Below are 26,142 nucleotides of genomic sequence, written 5' to 3'. Positions count from 1 at the left end.
CAGCTTCTTGGGTGGTTGAAACAAGAGATGATAGACTGAACACAGGAATTCAGGATGGTATGTGGAGTGGAGCAAAAACCCACCACACACACACACACACACACACACACACACACACACACACACACACACACACACACTTTGCTCCTTAACTAGTGAGATTTATTACTGCACATGAGAGAACAGTGGATGAGAACAGGAGAACACAGTGGATGTCCTCAGGAATGCAGGCCTACCACTTGCCCAGGGGACCACAACTGCGGAAATATTTGACCCCACAGGAATGAGCTGATTCTCAGGGACCATATCTTCAAATTCACCTGCATTCCATTTGGTGGGGGTCCTCTGCTCTGAGATGTGGATCATCCGGAGGCCAGGAACTAGAACTTGGCTCCAGATAAGGTCTCAATCACATGTCCCTTATCTGGCAGTTTGGGTTAGATAGACAGAATGACCTGGCCTAAATTAACCTTGTCCACTGAGCCCTGGGGCTTCCCAGAGGCACCCTACATACCTGCCTATAGTCTAGATTAGGGATAGCTTCCAGGTCAGAGATATGAATAGCTGCTACAGAATTGTTTCCAACTTCCTTTTGGACGACTACACAGGCAAAGGCTGATTTGCAACCACTGTGTGCCAGGGCCCCCATGGGCAAAGGGTCTCCTTGTGGCTGGCCTGAAACTCTTTTGTAAACCAGGATGGCCTTGAATACAGAGAGACCTGCTTGCCTCTGCCTTCCTGGTGCTGCAATAAGTTTTTGCTACTACAATGTCTAGCTCTTTCTGGGGTAAATCTTCAATTGGGAGGGGGGTGTTAGCAGAACAGCTTGAGCATTTCAGCAATGCTGATTGCTAATGGTTTTCTTTTTTCAAAGACAGGGTCTCACTATGTGTCTCTGGTCTCTGGCTGTCTTGGCTGTTTCCCCCCCCCCCCCCCGCCCTTGATGAATTAGTACTTTTTTCTTTTATTTATTTATTTTTCTTATTTTACATACCAATCCCAGTTCCTTCTCCCTCCCTCCCTCCCTTCCAACCTCCCATGCCTCCTCCACCACCCTCTTATCCTATCCTCCCCCCCCAACTCCACATGTAGGGTGATGCCTTCCTGGAGGGGTCATCTAAATCTGTCAAGTCATTTGGAGTAGGGTCTAGGCCCTCCCTTTTGCCTCTAGGTTAAGAGAGCATCCCTCCATGGGAAATGTGTTCTCAAAGTCCTTTTGTGTACCAGGGATACATCCTGGTTCCACTGTCAGAGGTCCCTTAGACTGCCCAGGTCTTTTAACTGAGATTCATGTTCAGTGGGTCTGAGTCAGCCCAATGCTGGATTCCTAGCTATCAGTCTGGGGCCCATTAGCTCCTCCTTGTTCAGGTCAGCTGTCTCTGTGGGTTTCTGTAACCTGGTCTTGTCCTCCCTCTCTGCATCTGGATTTCAGTTCAGCTCAGTGTTTAGCTGTGGGTGACTGCTTCTGTTTCCATCAGCTACTAGATGAGGGCTCTACGATGGTGGATAAGTTAGCCATCAATCTCATTATCAGGGAAGGACATTTATGGTAGCCTTTCCACTGTTGCTCAGATTGTTAGTTGGGGTCAGTCTTGTAGGTCTCTGGACTTTTCTCTAGAGTAAGTTTTCTCTTCAAAACTATAATGGCTCCCTCCTTTATGGTATCTGTCTCTCTCTCTCTTTTTTTTTTTTTCTCTTGTCTATTCCTCCCTGACTCAATCTTCCTAGTCCTGCATGCTTTCCTCTCCTCCCCTTCTCTTTCTCTTAGCTCCCTCTCCACTCACTGCCCCCCATACACACACACATACACTCCCAATATGCTCAGGAGATCCTGTTCCTTTCCCCTTCTGTGAGGAACCTTGTATGAATCTCTTAGAATCCTTCTTGTATCCTAGTTTCTCTGGCAGTGTGAATTATAGGCTGGTAACCCTTTGTCTATGACTAAAATCCATACATGAGTGAGTACATACCATGTTCCTCTTTTTGTTACCTCATTCAGGATGGTTTCTTCAAGTTCCATCCATTTGCCTGCAAATTTCAAGATTCCATTTTTTTTTCCCCACAGAGTAGTATTCCATTGTGTAAATGTGCCACATTTTCTTTATCCATTCTTCAGTTGAGGGGCATCTAGGTTGCTTCTAGGTTCTTGCTATTACAAATAATGCTGCTATGAACATAGTTAAACAGATGTCTTTTTTGCATGATGTGGATCATTTGGGTATATGCCTAAGAGTGGGATTGTCCGGTCCTGTGATAGACTGATTCCCATGTTCCTGGGTTGGCTTTTAACTCAAGAGATCTGCCTGCCTCTGCCTCTGCCTCCTGGAGTGCTGGGATTGTAGGTGTGCTAATAACTGTCAAACAAGCTTCAAAAGTAAGGAAACACATCTAAATCACAAAGCAGCTCTGGAGTAAACAGGTATGACATTCTGGGAAGACCAAATGTACTGTTCTAGCTAATTGGTGAGGAAACCATAGAAACAGGACCCTAATAGGCCCAATTAAGACTTGGGAGAGGAACCCTTCAAAAAAAAAAAATTAAACGTATGCTTTGAAGTTTTGAGTCTCCCCCATTTTATCATGATACAGTTTCACAATAATTGGCAGTGTGAGGAAATATAAAATTAATTTAGCTTATAGAATTTATACTTGTGCAGTGTGAAAATTCAGCAATTTACTATTTTACCTGATGTTTGCGATCTAAATATTAGGTCAGGATAAAAGCTTGATCAATTTTTGTATTTGAAAACACAAATCCTTTTGTTTTTATTAGTTTTATATCAAGAATTATGTTCTCGGCTATCTCGGCTTCTCTGTACTTGCCTTTCCAAATGGTCTGAAGGTTTCTAAAGGGCTATCCCTGAGTAGAATAAGTGCTTCAATAAAGAGGGGAATTTTGTGTAAATTTCTTCCATTTGACGTTGCTAAACTTAAGTACAATAATGTCATATGTACTTATATAGTAATTGTGGGCACGCCTAAGTCCCTCCCTCTCTCCTTAAACCAATATCCCACATCTTAGAAATCCAGCCCTTCTGCCCTCCGGAGGCGCCTTTCCCAACGTAAAGTACAATTTTAAAATTTAAGCTCGCGACTAAAAGAATGATCCTCAGTCAAGTGCTGGGGAATCTGGGCGCCCCAGCGCCTGCGGAGGGTGCAGCCGGGTGTGGGCACGGACAGGGGGAGTGGGCGAAGCTGCTGGTTGGTGCCTGAAATCTGTGCGTTGCCCCTTTAATTGTGTCCTCAGCCCTCGGGCGTTTCTGCCCAACGCCCACGTCAGCAAATACCTTTTGTTTCTCCCGCGTTGGGGCTACTTGTTTTAGGGCGCACAGCCTCGGCTTCGGAAGGGGGTGCTTCCCCCACCGGGAACCGAGAATTACTCCGCAGCGCGCACGAGCGGCCAGAGCCCCGCGGTAAGTGGCTGCGAGGGCGCGGGCGGGCAGAGGGCGGCCGGGGCGTCGGGGCTGCGGAGGCGGCCGAGAGCCTGGCGGAGGGCGGCGAGGCCGCCGGGGTCGCCCCGGTGATGCAACCGTGGCCCGTGCGCGGGGCGGCGCAGGGGCGGCCGGGCGCCATTTGCAGCCGGGGCGCAAAACGGCGGTTCCGAGGGCCGGAGACGGCCACAAAGGAGGCACGGGCGGCGGCGGCCCCGGGCGCGGCTGCGGGACAATGGCTACCCCGTCACCGCCCGCGCCCTCCCCGCCGCCCGCCCCGGCTGGGCCGGGCCGGACCGGGCCCCGGGAAAGGCGGGAAGGCGCCGGAGCCTCCTGGTGGCAGCGGGAGGGAGGCGGCGCCACAGAGTCGGGCGTGTCTGCAGCCGTCGGGCGCCGTGGCGGGGGAGGGGCGCGGGGCGCTGTAGCCGGGCGTTCTCTCCACCCTTTAGCTTTTAATCTCGACGCGACGGTTCCGGACTTAGAACCGAGGGCAGAAGTATGGAGCCCCAGCTGGCTCCCGGGAGACTGTCACTGGCATCTCCCACCTGGCGACACTGTGTGCTTTGGTCCCTTCGCGCTCTAGCGCGCTTACTCGCCCTTGACCGTGCAGTTAGCAGTATTCCACGTCTTTCCGAGACGTGTTTGGAATAGGATTAACACCTAGTGGACACCCAACCGCTCACACCTAGAAATCTTTATGTTTGCAGGACTTTAGTAAATGGAGTAGTTTTACTTTCATGAAATAATTCACTTAATTTCTTTTAAGACAACTACCTGTTCAGGCCGTTTATTCTCCCTGGCAAAGGAAAGACTCTAAGCGGGCAGTTGTTCCACCCTTAGGCAGGGAGTGGTGACAACTTCCCAAGCCCTCCTGTTCTTGAAGCCTCCAGGAGCAGTCTCCAAAAACCAAAACCTTTCACGATCTTTATCACCTAACCCCCCCCCCCCCAAACAGGGTTTCTCTGTCGCTTTGGAGGCTGTCCTGGAACTAGCTCTTGTAGACTAGGCTGGTCTCAGACTCACAGAGGTCGCCTTGCCTCTGCCTCCCAAGTGCTGGAATTAAAAGCATGTGCCACCACTGTCTGGCAAATCTTACTTCTATTTACCTATTTTATTTTGTTTTAAGCTGGCTTCAGGCTAGCCTTGAAATTTTGATTTTCCTATCTCCACCTTGGGAGTGTTGGAATGAACTAGTTGAATTTCAGTCTGTCTTAAATCTTTTAATGGCATAATGACATTCTTTAATATTCAAAAAGTTAATATAAGGTTTTTAAAATTCTCCCTGTTTTTATGTATTTTGTTTTATTTTTTTTTTTTTTTGAAGACAATCTATGTAGTTTATGATGACCTTGGACTCCTGTTTTCTCCTACAGCCACCTGTCAAGTGCTGGGATTACAGGCATGTATCTGTGCTCAAACTGAACCCAGGGCTTCATACATGTTACATAGGCACTCTACTAATGAACCATGTGCCCAACCCTCTCCAAGCATTAAATGGCACCCCCACATCTTACCAAAAAAGCCAAAGGCTCAAAAGACCTATAAATCTCCGAGGCTTTATAGGAACTTAGCTCACCATGTGAGAGTGTGTGTACGTGTGTGTGCGTGTGTGTATGCACGCGCTACTGGATTGAACCCAGGGTCTTACACATGCTAGGTAAATATTTTATTGTTGGGATATATTCCTAGACCCCTTACTTTTTTTTTTTTTCCCAGACAGGGTTTCTCTGTGTATCCCTGGCTGTCCTGGAACTCCTCACTCTGTAGACCAGGCTGGCCTCAAACTCAGAGATCTACCTGCCTCTGCCTCCCGAGTGCTGGGACTAAAAGCGTGGACCACCACCATCCAGCCACATTTTTTTTTTCCTGTTTTTTTGTTTTTGTTTTTGGAGATAGGATTTCTCTGTAGTTGGAGCCTCTTCTTGCATTCTCTCTGTAAACCAGACTGGCCTCGAACTCAGAATCTGCCTGCCTCTGCCTCCCAGCTGCTGGGATGAAGGTAATACCCAGCCACATTTTTTTACATTAAATTTATTTTGAGATGATGGTTTTCTGAGTGGCCTAGGGCTGCCTTGGACTTGCTTGCTCCTGCCTCAGCCGCCCAATTCGCCGGTGTTACAGGCATACTACACAGCTACACAGCAGCGTGCTCCCCTCACCCGCTCTCCATGCTCCATTCTTGTTCCTCCCAGGCCTTTGCACCTGCTGCTCCCTTTGCCTGGAGTACGCTTCTTTCAGATACAAATGACTCTCTCTACTTTGGACATTGCTTAAATTAAGTGTCATCCGTCTAACTGAGGCCTTTTCAGCTATAATTTCAGTCTTTTTTTTTTTTTTTTTTAAGTATTAAATGAGTGTTTTGCCTGTAAGTGTGCCTGTGTACGAAGTGCATGCCTGGAGCTAGGCAATGGTGTTGGATCACCTTGGATGGGAGTTAAGTTATAGGTGGTTATGAGCCTCCATGTTGGTGCTGGTCCAGGTCCTCGGGAGAAGCAGTGTTCTTAACCACAGCCAGAGCTCTTAACCACTGGGCCATCTCCAGACCTTCTTAAATGTGGTTTTTGTTTTTTGTTTTTTTTTCAAAGCAGGATTGCTCTGCGTAGCCCTAGCTGTCTTAAGACTCAGTTTGTAGACCAGACTGGTCGTGAACTCACAGAGATCTGCCTGTCTCTGCTTCTTAAGTGCTGGGATCAAAGGTGTGCACCCCCATGCCCAACAAATGTTCTTATATGTAGTTCTAAAGATCTCCTGTCTTAGATTCTATAGCCTATATGTGCTACTAAAACCAGTTATCTGAGATTGGATAACACGTAAAGAAGAAATATTGCTGGGTGGTGGTCTTACACTCCTTTAATTCCAGCAGAGGCAGGTAGATCTCTGAGTTTGAGGTCAACCTGGTCTACAGAGCAAGTTCCAGGGCAGCCAGAGCTACAGAGACAAACCCTATGTTCAACGAACAAAACAAGAACAGATACGTATTTTTCACAGTTGTAGATCCAAGATTAGTGTGTGGTGGTATCCTGACAGGTGAAGGCTGCCTTCTGCTCCAGGATGGTACCTTATTACTTCATTCATAAAATGGATAGAAAGGATGAAGAGGGGCCAGACTCACTTCTCCAAATCCCTTTATTAGGATGCTAACCCCATCCATGAGGGCACAGCCCCTGGCCTGATAATCCCCTAAAAGCTCCTCTTACTATTCCTCCCCTGAGAATTAACTTTCAGTTTGAATTTTAAAGGAGACAGCCTTCTACAGCACAGCTCTTAAGATGGACTTAATTCTAAATCTTCCCAGAATTACAAGACCTTCATCTTCCGAAGAATATAACTGCTGTTCAAAGAACACAATTGCCCTTCCAGTTAGCTCAAATTTAGGAGCTAGGGATTTTTGCTAAGCCAACACACTATGGTCTACATAAGTAGTTCTCAACCTGGGGTCCAGACCCTCACAGAAGTTGAACATTAGACACCCTGTATATCAGGTATTTGGTCACAACTCGTAACAACAGCAAAATTACAGCTATGAAGTAGCATCAAAAATAACTTTATGGTTGGGAGTCACCACATGAGGAACTGTATTAAAGGATGGCAGCATCAGGAAAGATGAGACCCGCAGCTCTGGGTCAATGCTGTGAATAGTGTCAGGCTCTACGTGTTACCCAAATCTTTCTTTCTATTCCAAAGACCTTCAAACTTAATGGTTCCTAAAATATGTAATTGTCTTTTCCCATCACCTTTTAAAAGATCACAGACCTTAATGGGAATTTTGAATTCTGTAATCTTCTTAAGGACTACTATAGATACTGAACTCAGAGACATTGTAAATGTTCCATTTGACTTCTGGATGACTCACCTGAGATAGTCTAACTTGCTAATACAACTTGTAAGATCAGTGCACTGAAAAAAAGAAAATCTGGAAGGTATTATCCATGCCTGTAGCATAGTCCTGTAAGCTGAAAATAAGTCTTTCTTGATGCAGGATACTATTTGTTATTGTAAAGTATGCTAAATGTTATCAGGTTTTAAGGGAGCCAGTTACTGAGCACTTCCTGAAGGGATCTGCACACAACGGGATGCTCCTTCCCAGACCCAGGATTAGCCACAGACCACACATTGGTGTTCTGCCTGCTTGTATGTCTGTGTGAGGGTGTCAAATTTTGGAGTTACAGACAGTTGTAAGCTGCATGTGGGTGCTGGAAATGAACCCAGATCTTCTGCAAGAGCAATGGGTGTTCTTAACCACTGAGCCATCTCTCCAATCCGCACCCCCCCACACACACACACCTATTTTATTAAGCAGGGAAGAAGAGTGGCTGAATTCTGATTCAGGCAGAAAAGAGCAGCAAATGACCTTGCAGGTGTCATTTTTAAGAGACAAAAAGGGAAGGTTTGTGTTAGAATGGACTAGGATGCTGTGGTATGTTTTGATTGGGTGTGTTAACTAAAGTAGCCAAAAGAGGCTTTTTGTTTGTTTGTTGTTTTGGCTTTTCGAGACAGGGTATATCTCTGAGTAGCCTTGGCTGTTCTGGGACTCTCTCTCTCTCTCTCTCTCTGTAGTCCAGGCTGGCTTCCAACTCACAGAAATCCAACTGAGTACTGGGAATAAAGGCATGCACCATCACACACACACACACACACACACACACACACACACACCCGTACCTCAGGCCCAAAAAGGGCTTTTGATTGCTGGAATTGATAGTTGGACTTTGGTGGCAAGCCTTGAGAATGAGTCTGGCATAATAAAGTGTCCCAATAAGGGAATGGACCTTGGTGGCTAGCTGTAGTCATGTAGTCATGGTTTACAAGAGAGAGGGAAGGGTCAAAGGCAAAACCTACCAGCACCATGTTTGCCACGCTCGGGCCTGCTACATCCCTTCACTTCCTGTTGCTCTATAATTCAGGAAGAACTTTCTCTTGAAAATGTTGACTATTTACTTTATTGAGACAAAGGTCTTATGTAGCCCAGGTTGGCCTCAAACTTGCTATGTGGTCAAGGATGGCCATGAACTCAAAATCCTCTGCCTTCATTTCCTCGGCACTGGGATTATAGTTTGCACAACCACGCCAAACTTTATGTAGTGCTTGGGTCAACCCTGGCTTAGTGTGTGCTAAACAGCAGTTTACCAACCTGTTATATCCTTCCTAGTGTAAGGATTCAGGCATTATGCTGGCCTGCCCCTGTCACCTGGCAGAATGCACTCGGGCAGTACCCTGGTCAGCCCAAGGTTCTATGACTACTAGTTAGTACACAGATGCAAAGGACCCCTTTACAAGAAAGACTCTGCCCACTTCGCTCTCTTTCCCACTGTTCCCCTGGGGCAGACAGGACTTTTCCTGTCTCATATTTTCTGTCCTTCCTCTCTCTGTGTGTCTCTTTACCTTATTTTCTTCCCCCCCCCCCCAATAAAACTTTCAATTTGAGTCACCTCTACAGGTCTCTGTTTCCCATCTGCCCGCCTCGACAGGAATCGGCCACCTGAGGTCCCAAGCCATGCTGCATCATTACACACCTAGTCCTTTTCTGTTTCATTTTGGTTTTTGAGGCAGAATGTCATTTTTACTCAGGGTGACCTGGAACTGTCTATAAACACAGGTTCATCACCAGTGCAAAATCTTCTGCCCCAGCCTCTTGAGTAATGGGGTTCCTGGCTGAGCACCACACTGGAATTAAACTTTAAATGGGTCTTCCTGTTCTTCCTGCTCAGGCAGTGTCTTTCCCTGCTTTCTTTCAGCTTTCTTATGGGAATGCAAACTGCTTGCTTGTGAGGCGTTGTGGGGGACATTTGACTTGTGAATTGACTCTAGGCTCACTCAGCTCAATCCCTGATTTGTTTCCCTTGCTTTGTGTATAATTTTGGAAATTTTCTTTTTTGTTTTGTTTTTTTGAGACAAAAGTTTCTGTGTGTGGCTTTGGAGTCTGTCCTGGAACTTGCTTTGTAGACCTGGCTGGCCTTGAACTCACAGAGATCTACCTGCCTCAGCCGCCACCCCACCCCCAGTGCTGGTATTAAAGTGTGTGCCTCCACTGCCCAGCTGAGATTTTTTTTTTAAGGATTCATTTTTCTTATTTTATGTGCATGGTGTTTTGCCTGTGTGTATGTCTGATGAGAGGGTGTCAGATCCCTGGAACTGGAGTTACATAGTTGTGAGCAGCTATGTAGATGCTGGGAATTGAACCCTGGTCCTGTGGAAGAGCACTAGCACTCTTAACACTGAGCCTTATCCAGCCCCATGCCTTAGTTTCTGATGGCCGCTGTGCACCTCCTGATGGAGACGCTGGGAGCTGATCTTGGCTTCTCCTGAAGAGCAGCAAACACTTACATCACATTAATTGTTGCTCCAGCCCTGATTTAACAGATTCTGTACTTGAGAAAATTATGGAAAAATAGAATAATTATCGGAGGCCAGTGAGACAATTCTGAGGGAAGACATTTGCCACACCTGATGGCCTAAATTTGATCCCTGGCACTCACAGGATCCGGGAGAGCCATTACCCCCAGTTTTCTCCTTACCTTCCCGTGTCCACGGTGGGATGTGCATCTGGGATAGCACAAGCACACAATAATAAACGATAGTAATTTAAAGATTAAAAGAAACACTTGCTGTGAATTTATATATATTATTATAGCAGCTGGGCAGTGGTGGCTCACGCCTTTGAACGCAGCATTTGGGAGACACAGGCAGGCGAATCTCTCTGAGTTAGAGACCAGCGTGGTCTACAAGACCTACTTCCAGGACAGGCTCCAAAGCTACACAGAGAAATCTTGTCTTTAAAAAACAAAACAAAACAAAAAAGAAGAAAAAATCATTATGACTGGATCGCAATTGGAAGCTAGCCTAAGCTACATAGTAAGATTATCCATCGAGACCATGCACACCTTTAATCCCAGCAGAGACAAGCAGATCTCTGAGTTGGACGTCAGCCTGGTCCAAAGAGTGAGTTCCAGGACAGCCAACTCTACACAGAGAAACCCTATCTCAAAAGCAACAACAACAGAAACCCAAGAATTACAATTGTTAACATAATGTCTACATTAATAAGATTTGTGATATTTGCATACATGTATAAATCTGTGCCTTCCTGTCAGCCACCAAGCTTCCATAAATGTGGTGTCTGCCAGCATTAACAGTCCAGCCTTGGAAAGATGGTTCCTTCCTCATTTCTACCTTGAAACTCTCATAAAAGAATTGGTATTTTACATGGGGTTGGGGGGGGGGGTTGTGAGTAACTGGGAAATGTACTTTTTAGTTTTCCAGAAGGAAAACTAAAGGTATCTGAATATGCACTAGGGTAGAATTTGGTGACTGTTCCAAAAATTTATATTTCATCTTCATGTAAAACCTGTGTGGGACACAGACATGGGTTAGAAATTCATTCTCCCTGAGAGCTTGGAATTCACTTTTGCTGGCTACAGCATAGACTATGATTGTGCCCCTAAATCTCCCTGGTGAACAGGAAAGCTGTCAGAGTAACCACTCCACCCAGATCCTCCTAGCTCCTTAGGACAGAGTAATGGATGAGCTTTCCCTATGACAAAATTTTTCCTCCCCCAGATTCTTCGTTTTGAACATATGCTTATAATTTTAATACTGTGGAAGCTGAGGTGGGGGATCAAAAATTTGAAGCTCAACCGGCATGATGATACATGCTTTTAATCCCATCACTCTGGAGGCAGAGACAGGCAGATCCCTGTCAATTCAAGGTCAGCTTAGTCTACTGATCGATTTCCATGACAGGCTCCAATGCTACAGAGAAACCTTGTCCCAAAAAACAAAACAAAACAAAAACTTTTTATGTATACAGTGTTCTGCCTGCATGGATGCCTGTAGGCCAGAAGACAGCACCAGATCTCATTACAAATGGTGTGAGCCACCATGTAGTTGCTGGGAATTGAACTCAGGACCTCTGGAAGCACAGCCAGTGCTCTTTATTACTGAGCTATCTCTCCAGCCTCTAAACTTCTTTTATAGCCAGTTTATTATTTTTTTGAGGCAGGATCTGGGGCAGACTATCCTCAGACTTACTAAATAACCAACGTTAGCCTTGAACCCCTGATCCTTCTGTTACCAAATACCAAGTGCTGGGATTCAGGCATGTTCTACCATGTCCTACAAATGTGAATTTATTTAGAAAGGGACTCAAAACATCAATTTTTTTTTCTGAGATAGGATTTCTCTGTGTAGCAGTCCTGGCTGTCCTGGAATTCATTTTGTAGACTAGACTGGCTTCAAACTCATGGAGATCCCTCTGTCTCTGTCTCTGAATGCTGGGATTAAAGGAATCATGGGCCACCACCCCCACTTGCCAAAGCTATTTTTTAAAATTAATGATCTATGCCAAATTATCTATTTTTACATACTGAACACCGATGCCTAATATATAAATAAATAATTAAGTACCCTACCAGATACTTCTCTTATTACAAAAGATCACCCATGTACCTATCCTTTCTCTCCACAGACACAACTCCTTTCAGGAACTCATTGACTTGGAGCTTTTCCTTGTTGCCTTTCACCAGTCTTCAGGTTCTAAGGCTAGCATCTGTACGTTTCCAGGTATGAGGAAACCATTTCTTTGGTGCTAGAGGTTGGCCTGAGTGTTTTGCCACTGAATTCTACCCTGGACACATGTGAAAAGTTTCTTTTACCTCATTTAGTATAAATATTAATTCTGTAATTAGCAAAATATAATTTCTATCATTTTATGTGTATAGATGTTTTCCTTGCATCTAGGTCTGTATACTGTATGTATGTAGAGGCTAGAAGAGGATCTTGGATCCCTTGGAATTAAAATTACAGATGGTTGTGAGCTACCTTGAGGGTGCTGGGAATTGAACTAGGGTCCTCTGAAAAAGCAACCAGTGCTCTTAACCTCTGAGCCATCTCTCCAGCCCCCAGAGTATTAATTGATACTATATCTCATTTAAAATTACATATGTTTGGGTGGTGGCGGAGCATATGCCTTTAGTCCCAGCACTAGGGAGACAGAGGCAAGTAGATCTCTGAGTTTGAGGCCAGCCTGGTCTACAGAGTGAGTTCCAGGACAGCTAGAGCTATACAGAGAAACCCTGTCTTGAAAAACAAAAAATGAAAAACCAAAATAAAACTAAAAACATATATAAAAAGCTGAAGGCCGGATTTTGCAACTATGCATTCTGTATATTATAGAATGCATTTATTGTGCTCAAACTCCCTGTGTAAATTATTCAGCATTCTGATCTTGGTCAGCTGTCTCTGCTCACTTACTGTTAATTTTCTTCTTGTGTACATTTGGGCTGTTTGTATATGAGTGTAGGCATTTGGAGGTCAAGGGACACCTTGGGTGTTGGTCTTCAGCTGCCACCTTGTTTGACACAGGGTTTCTTGCCTCTGCCTCTGTATGCCAGGCTATCTGGCCCTCGGGTTTCTGGGGTGTCTTCAGTCCTTGCTTCTCATCTCACCAAGGCAGTGCTGGGGAAACTGGGATTCCCTTTAGCATCCTTAGTCTTCTTAATTGAATGGTTTTAAAATACTCAGAAGGAAGCTTGAGGGCCTTTTTGTTTGTTTTTCAAGACAGAGTGTCTCTATGTAACAGCCCTAGGTCCTGGAACAACAAGCTCTGTAGATCAGGCTGGCTTTGAATTCATCAGGGATTCACCTGTCTCTGCCTCCCAAGTGCTGGGATTAAAGGCGTGCACCACCAACACCCAGCTTGAGGACCATTTTATTAGAACTGGAAAGAAAAACAACTGGGCAAGCAAGCTCTGTAAATCTTGGCAGTTGCCAGAGCCAGAGGAGGAAAATGGAGAGGAGAGAGAGAGAGAGAGAGAGAGAGAGCCAGCCTTTTTGAGTTGAGGCCCCAGAAACTGACATGCTCAGCAATAGAGATCATCAAGCAGCTGCATGGTGAAAGGAAAGAGACTTTCAGAGAAAGAACAAGAAATCCCAGAGTGGTGATGAAAGATGCTTAGGTCTTAGGTTTCTGGTCAGTATTCAAAAGGAAAAGATAGGTAGGTAGATAGGTAGATTAGATGGTAGATAGTAGGTAGACAGGTAGATTAGATGATAGTAGATATATAGGTAGATAGAGTAGATGGTAGGTAGATGACAGATAGATTAGATGATAGATAATAGATGGTTAGTAGACAGACAGACAGATAGGAGTTATTCAGGCAGGCTTGGCAGAGTTGTGTGGTGGAAACGCTGCTTCTGGGAGGGATAAGCCCGTGATCTCATTAAGGGATAATCAATCCTCCCATCTGCTTAGCGTGTCTTCTGGTGAATCCCATTTCCTGAGGAATGATCTCCTACCCAGGGAATGCATAGTCCAGCTGGATTAGCTCTCAGGGGAAGACAATAGTAAATAATATTCAAGTCTTTAGAGCATATCAGAATGCCATATTTCCACCAAGTCCACTCATATCTCATCCTTTTGACTAGGAGCAAATAGTTTTCCCTTAATGGGTCTCAAAACCCTGATAGCTCCATTTTTTTCAGTTTTTTTTATATCCTAAGAAGGGAGAAAGCTGATGCCTTCCTTTGTCACATTACCAGGGGAGAAGTCTATCCCCAGGGCCCTCTAGTCAGGACAGACCAAGCACATTTTATATTTCTCCTATCCATAAACTGCTTGCCCAGTTTTTAATTCATTTTACAAGTTGGAACCTTAGCTGGGTGGGGTCTTGCCCTGAAGTCGCCAATCTTGTTAATCCATTTAGCATCAGGCTTTTCTTTTCTTTTTTTTAAAGATTTATTTATTATGTATACTGTGTGTATACTGTGTTCTGTCTGCATGTATTCCTGGAAGCCAAAAGAGGGCTTCAGATCCCACTACAGATGTTTGTGAGCCACCATGTGGTTGCTGGGAATTGAACTCAGAGCCCCTGGAAAAGCAGCCAATGCTCTTAACCTCTGAGACATCTCTCCAGCCTCTTCTTTTGGTTTTTTGAGACAGGGTTTCTCTGTGTAGCTCTGGCTGTCCTGGAGCTCACTCTGTAGACCAGGCTGGCCTTGGACTCACAGAGATCCACCTGTCTCTGCCTCCCAGAATGCATGTGCCAATACTACCTGGAAGCATCAGGATTTTCTGTAAACTTTTTAATCTACTTGAGCACTGGACTTAGCTTCATTACACTTCCTGGAGCTCTTTTTCTTCTCAGACTGTACATTTTGTATTTCTCTTTTTCCAGATTTCTCCTTTTCATTGTAGATCCTTATAAGAGTGATACTAATAACCACATGATGAAGTCAGTACCAGGCTGTCTTGAAATCTCTACCATAATCCAGAACTCTCTAATTTAGCCTCAGGCAGATTTTTAGGACAAGGACAAAAAGTAGTCAAATTCTTTCCCAAAATATCACAAGAATAGTCTCTAGGCCACTTACTAATATTCTAATCCCCTCAACTTTTTTTTTAAATTTATTTACTTATTTTTATTGCATATACAGTGTTCTGACTGCATATTTGCCTACACACCAGAAGTGGGCACCAGATCTCATGACAGATGGTTGTGAGCCACCATATGGTTTCTGGAAAATGAACTCAGGTCCTCTGGAAGAGCAGTCAGTGCTCTTAACCTCTGAGCCATCTCTCCAGTCCACCCCCCCCAACTTCTTGAGCTAGCCGTTCTAATTTATATTGCTCTCGAACTACTGTCTTCCATGTTTCTACTAGTGTGGACCTTTAAGCTCTGCTTAAAGCAGTCAATTGCTTTGCTGATCTAAAGTCCCAAAGTATACATTCTTTGGGCAAGTAGCATAGTCAGGGCTGTCACAGCAATACCCCACTTCTGGTACCAATTTCTGCCTTAGTCACTGTTCTCTTGCTGTGAGGAGACACTCTGACTAAGGCCACTCCTATAAGAGAAAACATTTAATTGGAGTCTTTCAGTTTTGAGGGTTTAGTCCCTTATCATCATTTTGGTTTTAGGCAGATTCCCAAGTAGGTTTTATACACAACATAAAGTGTACATGGATGCAGCTGTATAGAATAGATATTAGAGGAGGTCAGTGCTTTCCAGATGTGGACAGTCAGCAATGGCTGTATGACCTTAGGAAATGACATAACATCTGAGATTTAGCTCCTATTGGGGGAGGGGATTGTGATAGGGAGCATGACAGTATTCAGTGTTGGAGCAGTAATTGAGAGCTATATCCTGATTTCACATGCAGAGAGAAAAAGACAGACAGACAGACAGACTGGGCCTAATGTGGGCTTTTGAAACCTTAGCACCCACTCCTTGTGACTCACCTCCTCCAATGAGGGAGGCCACACTTCTAATCCTTCTGATTCTTTTTAAATAGTGCCACTCCCGGATGACTACACATTAAAATATATGGGCCTGTGGGGGCAATTCTTATTCAAATCAGCACACCCCTATATCTCAGAAAAAGAAAAAAGAGAGGAACTAGAAGTCATGACACCTCCTTATAGTCTAGCACTTGAGAGGCTGAGGCTGAAGGGTCCTGAGTTTGAGGCCAACCATCCTAGGCTCTGGGGGGCGGCGGGGAATGGAAAGTGGAGGAAGGTAACACTCTCAATGAGGAAAGAGCCTACTTTCTGGGTATGTGGAGAACTCAAGGGACTTTAGAGTTACAAGGTTTGACTGTCATTCCAAGTGTCAGGTCCTTCTCCTTCGTAGCTAACTGACGCTTGTTGCAGAAGAAATTTGGTCAAGGTGTAAAATAACTTTCATGGTTACTTTGCAGTGCATGTGCTTGGGTGTCTGGTTTTTTGCTGTCTCCACCTCTGGCCGTATGAGGAGATAATCATTAGTTCTCTGTTTCCCTAATGGTCAGTTGAGCTGAGAGTCTAAGGCCTGCAGCCTATCCTTTCCTCTCTTGGGTGCTTCCTGGCAGTAGCAGTAGCTAGCTTCCCAGAATCCTCTTCTCCTTCATCATAATGACTGCAGGGAGCAGCCTGGACTTTAAAATGCAGACACAGCTAATGAGCCAGGCAGTGACCCTCATCTCCCATTTCATTGGCACCGGTGTCATAATCTACTCAAGCTCAAACAGTTGTCCAATGAACCCCCAAACTCTGTTGTGGAGGGCTTATTTCTGGGCTCTCAAATGAAATGATATACTAAGAATCCTAGACAACACAAAACAAAACCAAACCTGCAGAAGCTATTCTGTATATTCCAGCCAGATAATTTACTACAGCAACATAAGAAAGCGTGTGCACCCCCATTATCCCAGTTAGCATCAGGCATTTCTTTTGTTCTTTTCAAAACGAGGTTTCTCTGTGTAGCCCTGGCTGCCCTGGAACTCAGTCTGTAGATCAGGCTGGCCTCAAACTCACAAAGATCCTCCTGCCTCTGCCTCCAGAATGCTGGGACTAAAGTTGTTCATCACCACCACCCAGCCCACTTTACTTTTAATGTTAGAGATCTTCCTGCTCCCCAATAACTCTTAGTTAGAGCCTGTTTACATAACTTGTACATAGTGACCAGTGGCAACCCTTACCAACACAGATACCCACTTTCAGCTTTCACAAACTGCCTGGAAAGCGATTTTTACTGAAACTTTACAAACAAACCAAAATTTCCCTAATGGAAAAATTAACTTAAAATTTTTTATTTTAATTTTTTTGTGAATGCAAGTGTTTGCTTGCATGCCTGTATGTGCCATGCACCATGTGGTTGCAGTACCCATGGAGACCAGAAGAGGGCAGAATTTCCTCTGGAACTGGAGTTGCAGACGGCTATGATACCCTGTGTGGGTGTGGGGTACTGATGTCCTCTGCAAGAGCATCAAGCGCTCTTAACTAACTTTAAGCCCTCACTCTGGCCCAATATTAACTTTTTGTTTGTTTGGTTTTTGTTTTTCAAGGCAGGGTTTCTCGGTGTAGCTTTGGAGGTTATCCTGGAACTCTGCTCAGTAGACCAGGCTGGCCTTGAACTCACAGAGACCCACCTGTCTCTGCCTCTAGAGTTCAGGAATTAAAGGCATGTGCCCCCACAACCTGGCCTGATATTAGCTTTTTAAACATAGACCTAGAGGCTGGAGAGATGGCTCAGAGATTAATGGCACTTACTTCAATTCTTGAGGACCCAGGTTCAGTTCCAGCACCCCCAGGGTATCTTAACAACTATGTATAAATCCAGTCCCAGGGGATCCAGCACCTTCTGTGGCCTCAACAGGCACACATGGTATGCAGACAGAAATGCAGGCAAAATGCCTACACAGGAGAAAAAAAGAGGAAGGAGAATGGGAATTAATGTGTTTGTGCAGCCTTGAGTTATGTCTTTAGCTGTCTTTCATGTAGTGAGGAGGGGCAGACTCAAACCATATTCCAGCCATAGCACACATAAAAAAAATTAAATTTTAACAATATGATTAAAAATTCAGAAACTAGCCAGGTAGTGGCAGCACATGCCTTTAATCCCAGCACTTGTGAGGCAGAGGCAGGCGGATCTTTGTGAGTTCAAGACCAAGCTGGACTGTGGATCGAGTTCCAGGACAGCCAGAGCTGTTATAGAGGGAAACCCTGTCTCACAAAAACAAGTCTCATAGACATGGTCTAGTCTGTCAACTTGACACAAACTAGAGTTACCTGGGAAAAGGATCCTCAGCTGAGGAATTGCTACCACGAAGTTGGCCTGACAGCATGTCTGTGGAGGTTTTCTTGATTCATGATTGATGTGGGAGGCACAAGCCTGCTGTGGGCAGTGCCGTGTGTGGGCAGGTGGTCCTGGACTGTATAAGGAAGGTAACTGAGCAAACACTAGTGGAAAGTGTTCCTTCGCGGCGGCCTCTGCTTCCATTCTTCTGCTTCTGTCCTGTGTCCCTCAGGGATGGACTGATACAGACATGTAAGGTCTCCCCTTTTCATGGAAACAAAGGCCCTGTTAATAGAAACGGCATATGTGACATGAATAAGCACTGACAGATCCTCTTCGGGGGCTAGCCTGGACTCTCTGCCTTCTGTCTTCTTTCAACTAAGAACCTTCTGGTCCTGTGTCCTCTCACTGATTTTTCCATAATTCTATTATTTCATCACTGATAGTAAAGTACATAGCCTTTTTTCTGGAGGAAACAGTTGTTAATTGGGTATTTCTCAACTTGTAAAGTAGAAAATTCTAGTTATGGCTCTGCTATTTTCTTGTATTTGTCTTTTGGAGACATGGTCTTGCTGTGTAGCCCAGGGTAGCCTCTCCTGCCAGTTCTTTGTTTTGGTTTTTTTTTTTTTTTTTTTTTTTTTTGGTTTGTTTGTTTCGTCTCGTTTGCAATGCCAGAGATCATCATGGGCCTTTTCCCCATATGCTAGGCAGGTTCTTTGCTATATGAACACACTTGCAGCCTTTTTTTCACTTTTTATTTTGAGAGTCTTGCAAGTTTTCCAGGCTGATCTTGAACCCTCTCTGTAACTCAAGCAGGCCTCCAGCTTGTGATCCTCCTGCCTCAGCCTTCTGAGTAGCAAGAGACTAGAGGCCAGCAGCAGCGGATCCTGTAGACACCCCCCCACCCCCACCCCCACCCCCGTTATCTTCCGATGTCTGGGGACTGTGTTGCTAAGGAGGTTGAGATGGGAAACGAGCCTCTGATCCGTGTTTTCTCCAGCTCACCCCAGGCTTGTTTCTTAGCTCCTGTCTGGTGACCACTGGGCTCCCCTGCAGAATGGAGATCTCCTCTCATCAGTCTTACCTCCTGCAGCAGCTAAACGAGCAGCGCAGGCAAGATGTGTTTTGTGACTGCAGTATCCTGGTTGAGGGGAAGGTCTTCAAAGCGCATCGAAATGTCTTGTTTGCTAGCAGTGGCTACTTTAAAATGCTGCTTTCTCAGAGCTCAAAGGAGACCAGTCAGCCAGCTACAGCCACATTTCAGGCCTTCTCCCCTGACACCTTCACAGTTATCCTGGACTTCGTCTATTCTGGCAAACTCTCTCTTACTGGACAGAATGTTATAGAGGTGATGTCCGCCGCCAGCTTCCTTCAGATGACTGATGTCATTAGTGTATGTAAGACTTTCATTAAATCTTCCTTGGACATTAGTGAGAAAGAAAAAGATCGCTACTTCAGCCTCTCAGATAAAGACACCAGCTCAAATGGTGTAGAACGGCCCTCTTTTCATAGTAGCGGCTGGCAAGAGGAAAGCTCGACTCCCCATTCTCATCTGAGCCCAGACCAAGCGCCGAGTATAGTAAGTGGAAAGTTGTGGAACAAGTACAACTACCACGCAGCTTCCCAAATGAATACCCAACAACCATTGGCCAATGAGCCGAGGAAGGACGATGTTAAAAAGAGCAAGCATTTGAGATTGTCACAGCCTTCTGACGTTGTTCATCTTAAGTCTGGAAAAGGAGAAACTCAGACATCCGATTCCTCCAACATTGTTTCCCAGCCTGAAGAGCAAGTACAGATTGATGCTGAAGTAGATTCTGCTCCTCCTGCTGGCTACCAGTACGGCCAAGGGTCTGATGTCACATCCAGGAGCTTTCCAGGTACCCAAAAGAGCCTAAGTCCCTGCCCAGACCCAAACGCCTTTACTTTTAGGTGCCATGGCAGTTGAACCAAGTGATCTTTTTAGAAATTTATTTTTACATTTATTTATGTGTTTGTGTGTGTGTTTGAGCGTGTGTGTATGTATTGGTGTGTATGTATGGGTGATGCTCACAGAGGCATATTAGATGCCCTGGACATGGAATTGCAGCTTGTGAGCCACCTGGCATGGGTGCTGGGAACCAAACTCAGGTCCACTGGAAAAGCAGCAGGTGCTAAGAACACCTGATTTTTTTTTAAGTCATACTTTGTTTGTTTGTTGAGACAGGGTTTCTCTGTAGCTTCGGACCCTGTCCTGGAACCCACTGTAGACCAGGCTGGCCTCCAGCTTCCAGAGATCTGCCTGCCTCTGTCTCCTTAGTGCTGGGATTAAAGGTGTAACTGCACCGCCTGGCTAAGTCATACTTTTTACTCAAATTTATTTCACAGGACATTAATTTAAAATGTTTAATTCAAAATATAATACTGAGTACATTTAATGACAGTCAAAAGAAAGAGTACTCAGTATACACACACATACACACACACACACACACACACACACACACACACACACACACGAAAAGAAGAAAAAGAATGCCTGAGGGTGTTTTGGAGCATGACTAAGCCCTGGTTTCTGTCCCCAGCCTCACAACAAAAAAGCATTAATAAGTATATAAAAAAAAGGCAAGGGTATAAAAGGTATAAATAGAACAAATTAAATAATAAATTCTTTGTTCGTTTTTTCTTTTTTGGGGGGGAAAAGGTTTCTATGTGCAGCTTTGGAGTCTGTTCTGGAATTAACTCTGTAGACCAGGCTGGCCTCTGCCTCCCAAGTGCTGGGATTAAAGGTGTGCACCACCACTGCCAGCTCAAATTAAGTTCTTTTACAGCTGGGCATGGTAGCTCACACATATAATCCTAGTACTAGGGAGGCTGAGGCAGGATGCTCACTCTGAGTTGTAGACCACTCAGAGCTATTGAGTGAGACCCTGTCCTGAAAAACAAAACAAGCACTTGGTGAGGTATCTCACTTGCCACCAAGCAGCAAGCCTAATGCCCTGAATTCAGCCCCTGGGGTCTACATGAAGGAAGGAGAAAAGCAGGTGATACCTGTAAGTTTTCATAACTTCCACACTCTCAATGTGGCAACCTGTATACCAACATGTAACACACACACCACAAATAAAATAAATATAATCTTTAAAAGTCCCAAAAAATAAAAAAAGAAAAAGAAATAGGGGTTAGCGATTTAGCTCAATGGTAGAGCACTTGCCTAGCACTGGAAAGGCCCTGGATTTGGTACTCCCCTGAGGGAGGAGAGGGTCTCTCTTTAACAGGGTGTGGTGGTACACACTTTTAATCTCTGTACTTGGGAGGTAGAGAGGCAGGTGGATCTCTGTGAGTTTGAAGCCAGTCAGTACTGCATGATGAGAACCTGTCTCTAACAAACAAACAAAAATTCCCTTTTAAAAATGAATTTCTGAGCCAGATGGTGGTGGTCAGCACCTTAATCCCAGGACTTGGGTGGTAGAGGCAGTCAGAGTTCGAGACCAGCCTGGTCTACAAGTGAGTTCCAGGACAGCCAGGGTTATACAAGGAAATACTGTCTCAAAACACAAAACAAAACAAACAAACCAATAAGTAATTAACTTAAAAATTAATTGCTTTATTTTTGGCTTGTGTATGTAGTTTTAGAGTCTGGCACTACCTTTTAAATCTAAGTAAAATGCTAAGGGTGTAGTCCAATTTACCTGGCCTTTGTACTCAAGTTCCACTTCTCTGCCCAGGATTACTTGACATCGTGGTTAATTCAAGTTGTTTACCCTTCTTTACCTTCACAGTGTTGGGCTCACCAACTACTCTGGATTCCTTACACTAATAGAAATGTGACTATGGCCTCTGCAGTGATTTAATCCAACTGTCTGTTCACAGATGATCTGCCCAGATTGAGATTCAAGTGTCCATACTGCACACATGTGGTAAAGCGGAAAGCAGACCTTAAACGCCACCTGCGCTGCCACACAGGAGAAAGGCCCTACCCGTGCCAAGCTTGTGGGAAACGATTTAGCAGGCTAGACCATCTGAGTAGCCACTTCCGAACAGTATGTAATGAGTTTTCAACATTTTGCTTCTTGTAACCTATATGCACTTATCTGCTTTTCTTCCCTCTTTCCCTCCCTGCATTCCTGCCTCCCTTCTCCCTCCCTCCCTCCTTCTGGTACTGAGGATTGAACACTCTATCACACATGCTAAGCAAGCTCTCTACCACTGAGTTACATCCCCAGCCTTTCATTTATCTACTTAAATAATCTAAATTGGGGTTGGGGAGGTGAAACCATGATTGCCACAGAAAATTAACTTGACTGAGGATCCCCAGCACCCACATATAAAATAACCCAGGTGTGGTGGCATGTACGTGTGGTTCCGGCACTGGGGAGGCAGAGACCAGAGGCTCCTTGGAGCTCCCTGAGCAGCTCATCTTGCGAAATCAGTGAGCTCCAGTTTAAGTTAAAGACTCTTAAGGGGGGGAAAAAAAGAGGGAGAGGGGCCATGGAGATGCTCAGAGGCTATGAGCACTGGCTGCTCTTCCAGCTTCCAGAGGTCTTGATTGAGTTTGGTTCCCAATACCCACATGGCAATTTACAATTCATCTGTAACTCCAGTTACAGGGGATCTGACACCTTTTCCTTTTCTGTACTCCATGAGTACCAGGGACACATGCTGCACATACATGCATGTAGGCAAAGCATAAGTAAACAAATAAATCTTTTTTGGTATTTCAAGACAGGTTTCTCTGTGTGACAGTCCTGGCTGTCCTGGAAGTCACTTTGTAGACCAGGCTATCCTCAAACTCACAGTTTCCATTGCAGTAAAATTTTATCTTAGCACTCAGTTCAGTTTTGATTTCACCATAGTCCCCACCAAATACCTTTTATAGCTGTATTTTCTGAACCAGAGTCAAGTGCATCTTATTGATAAATCCCATACGTATATTTTTAATCTGGCATAATTCCCCCCCCACACACACACACCTTCCTGCCTTATAAACTGGATTGTTGAAGATACTAAACCATTTATTTTACAAAATATCCTACCTCTGATTTTGCTTGCTTTTACATAGTGTTTTTTAGCTTGTTCCTTTACCCACCTGCATTTCCATGTACTGAAGTTTCAACTATTTCCTTTTTCTTTCTTTGTTTGTTTTGTGAGACAGGGTTTCTCTGTGGCTTTGGGGCCTGTCCTGGAACCCACTGTAGACCAGGCTGGCCTGGAACTCACAGAGTTCCTCTCTCTCCCGAGTGCTGGGATTAAAGGGATGTGCCACCAGTGCCCTTAACTATATCCTTAACAGATTCAAATAAAACACTTTTGGCCAGGACACATCAAGGCCAATATTGTATATCTCACGTGTCACACTAGGAAACACTAACTGGAGGACTGATCACCCATGATCACACATTGATCACTTTGTTGGGATGCTGGGACCATGCTCCTTCCTCTCCCTCCCTCTCCCCCTCCTCTTCCTCTCTCCCTCTTCCCTCCTAGTTTGTACACATGAGTGCAGTGCCCATGAAGGCCAGAAGAGGGAGTCAGATTTCCTAGAGCTGGAGTTACAGGCAGTTGTGAGTTGCTACATGTGGGTGCTGGGAACTTAACTTAGGTCCTTTGGAAGAACAGTATGTGTTCCTAACCACTAAGCCAATACTCATGTATTTTAAATAAATCTTTTAAAAAGCATTTCTTTTTTTAATTTTTATGCATATGAGTGTTTTGTCTGCATATATGTAAGTGCATTGCATGCTTAACCTGATGCCCTCAGAAGCCAGAGATTGTACTGGGTCTCCTAAAACTGAATTTTTAAATAGTTGTGAGTCACCATGTGGTTGCTGAGAATTGAATCCAGGATCCCTGGAAGAGCAGCCAGTGGTTTTAACTGCTGAGCAGTCTCTCCAGCCCCCATTTAACTTTTTTTTTTCCAAGACAGAATTTCTTTGTGTAGCCCTAGTTGTCCTGGAACTCACTTTGTAGACCAAGCTGTCCTTGAACTTACAGAGATCTGCCTGCCTCTGTCCCCTGAGTGCTGGAATCAAAGACGTGCACTACCAAACTTTTTAACCAAAGCATCTCCTGACCATTAACTCGTTTTGTGCTCACTTACTCTCAGTACTGTTGATGGGAGTAGCACCCCCATCAGTAGTAAAGAAGCAGGCAGGGATAACAGCTGACTGACGTGTGAAGGACCTGTGATACTGGTTATTTAAACCAGCACCCATGCAGGCTACTCACTCTTCTCTGCTCAGTATTTTGACTGGCAGCTTAAAAACTAGTTTTTCATGTTTAAATTTGTTCCGAGAGATTTGGTTAATAAATGACAAAGACACTACAGAACCAGGATCAGGACCGAGCCTTCTAATGCCCAGTATGGTTGGACATTGATCACTGTAGAAAATGTTGATAAACTTACATTTGGGTATATTTTTCTTCCTTAGTTAAAAAATATACGTGAAGTAAATGTTGGGTTTTTTGTTTGTTTGTTAGTCCTTAGTGCAGGGCCAGTGAGGCAGCTCTGCAGTCGAGACGGGCTCGCTCCCTAAGTCCCTGGTCACCTGAGTTCACTCCCCAGACCCCACACGGAGGAAGAAGGAGAGAACTGACTTGGCAAATTGTTCTCTGACTGCACACGCCCCTTATACACACAACAACAATGGGTCTTTAGCTGGGCATTGGTGGTACATGCCTCTAATCCCAGTGCTTTGGAGGCAGAGGAAAGTGGATCTCTGTGAGTTTGAGGCCAGCCTAGCCTACAGATTGAGGTCTGAGACAGCCAGAACTATTACACAAAGAAACCCTGTCTTGGGTTAATGGATTGTGGGATTAAGTATTCGGTAGTAATAAGAAAACCAGGGCTGGAGAGATGGCTCAGTGGTTAAGAACGCTAGTTGATTTTCCAGAGATCTTGAGTTCAATTCCCAACAACCACATGATGGCTCACAACCATGTGAAATGAGATTTTGTGCCTTCTTCTGGCCCACAGGGATACAAGCGGACAGACTACTGTGTATATAATACATAAAATAATTAAAGAAAAACATTACAGCCATTACTTAAAGAAAGCTGACATGTGATGTGTCCATGGTGTACATTTGTCACTGTCCTGGGATCTCTTCTGATAATTAGTTGTTAACTTGGATTTAATGCATGGCTTTGAACACCTGAAGTATATGAACTGGTCCCTAAAATAGCAAACTGACCCACTTTTGAAAATGTATTTTAATCACTTTTTAAATCTCTACACAGATCCACCAGGCATGCAAACTAATCTGCAGGAAATGCAAACGCCATGTGACTGACCTCACAGGCCAGGTGGTGCAGGAAGGAACCAGGCGCTACAGACTGTGTAACGAGTGCCTTTCGGAAGCTGGCATCGACAGCCTCCCTGTTGATCTGGAAGCTGAACAACACTGCATGTCCCCAGCAGATGGAGCTAAGGATTCCCGGTGGCATCTGAGTGAGGAAGAGAATAGATCCTACGTGGAGATTGTAGAGGATGGGTCTGCAGATCTGGTCATAAAACAAGTTGAAGATAGTGAGGAAGAGGAAGAAAAGGAAACCAAACCCAACATTAGGTAGCCTGTAGTGTGACTCATCAGAACTGGGCGTGCCTGCAGTTTACATGGACATCCTGTATCTCTCCATGGGCAGAGCCCGGTTAATGGATTTCTCCTGCTGGCTTAGAAGTGACCTAATGTAATTTGCATGCTCTTTGAATAGGTCACTCTGAACTTTGGTGCTGCTCTGGGAAGACAGACCTTGCTTGCATTGGCATGATGGATGATCAGTTACCCTTTCTGTTATTTCACAGATGGCATTTTCTTTAACTATTGAACAAATCTATTTAGCAAACTTTTTCAGAGTAAAATATTTTAAATAAATCTATCATAAAACTTTAAGACGATCTTTTCTATTACATTTTTATTGATTCATTTTGTTTGGGGGGAGGAGGCATGCCTGTACTAGGACACGTGTGGAAGCCAGAAGAAAATTTGTAGGAGCTGGTTCTCTCCTACCATGTGGGATGGAATTCAGGTCATCAGACTTGGTGGCAGGAACCCTTACCCTCACCCACCAATAAACCTGCCTACAAAATGTTAACATATTTTAAAAGCATATGTTACCATATTGAGTTTCACAGGGAACCAGACAAGACTGAATTTGAGTCTGGCTACCCAACTACAGAACCCAGC

General features: G+C 44.7%; 1 protein-coding gene across 2 annotated transcripts; it reads left to right on the top strand.

The window, feature by feature from the left end:
• The first annotated feature begins 3,045 nt into the window (after positions 1-3,045).
• Zbtb8a (zinc finger and BTB domain containing 8A) lies at positions 3,046-25,853 on the top strand. 2 transcript variants are annotated; one of them, XM_051188891.1, is made up of 4 exons: positions 3,046-3,413; positions 19,001-19,857; positions 21,830-21,999; positions 25,196-25,853. In XM_051188891.1, the coding sequence occupies exons 2-4, from the start codon at positions 19,035-19,037 to the stop codon at positions 25,526-25,528; spliced, it is 1,326 nt and encodes a 441-aa protein (XP_051044848.1). In that variant the 5' UTR covers positions 3,046-3,413; positions 19,001-19,034; the 3' UTR covers positions 25,529-25,853. The 2 variants fall into 2 exon arrangements, with proteins under 2 accessions (XP_051044848.1, XP_051044847.1); XM_051188890.1 differs by lacking the exon at positions 3,046-3,413 and adding an exon at positions 11,917-11,990.
• The last annotated feature ends 289 nt before the right edge of the window (positions 25,854-26,142 follow it).

This window comes from Phodopus roborovskii, unplaced genomic scaffold, assembly GCF_943737965.1.
Source record: "Phodopus roborovskii unplaced genomic scaffold, PHOROB, whole genome shotgun sequence".
NCBI lineage: Eukaryota > Metazoa > Chordata > Mammalia > Rodentia > Cricetidae > Phodopus > Phodopus roborovskii.
The sequence above is the reverse complement of the archived record's forward strand: the minus strand, read 5'-3'. Positions and strand labels throughout refer to the sequence as shown.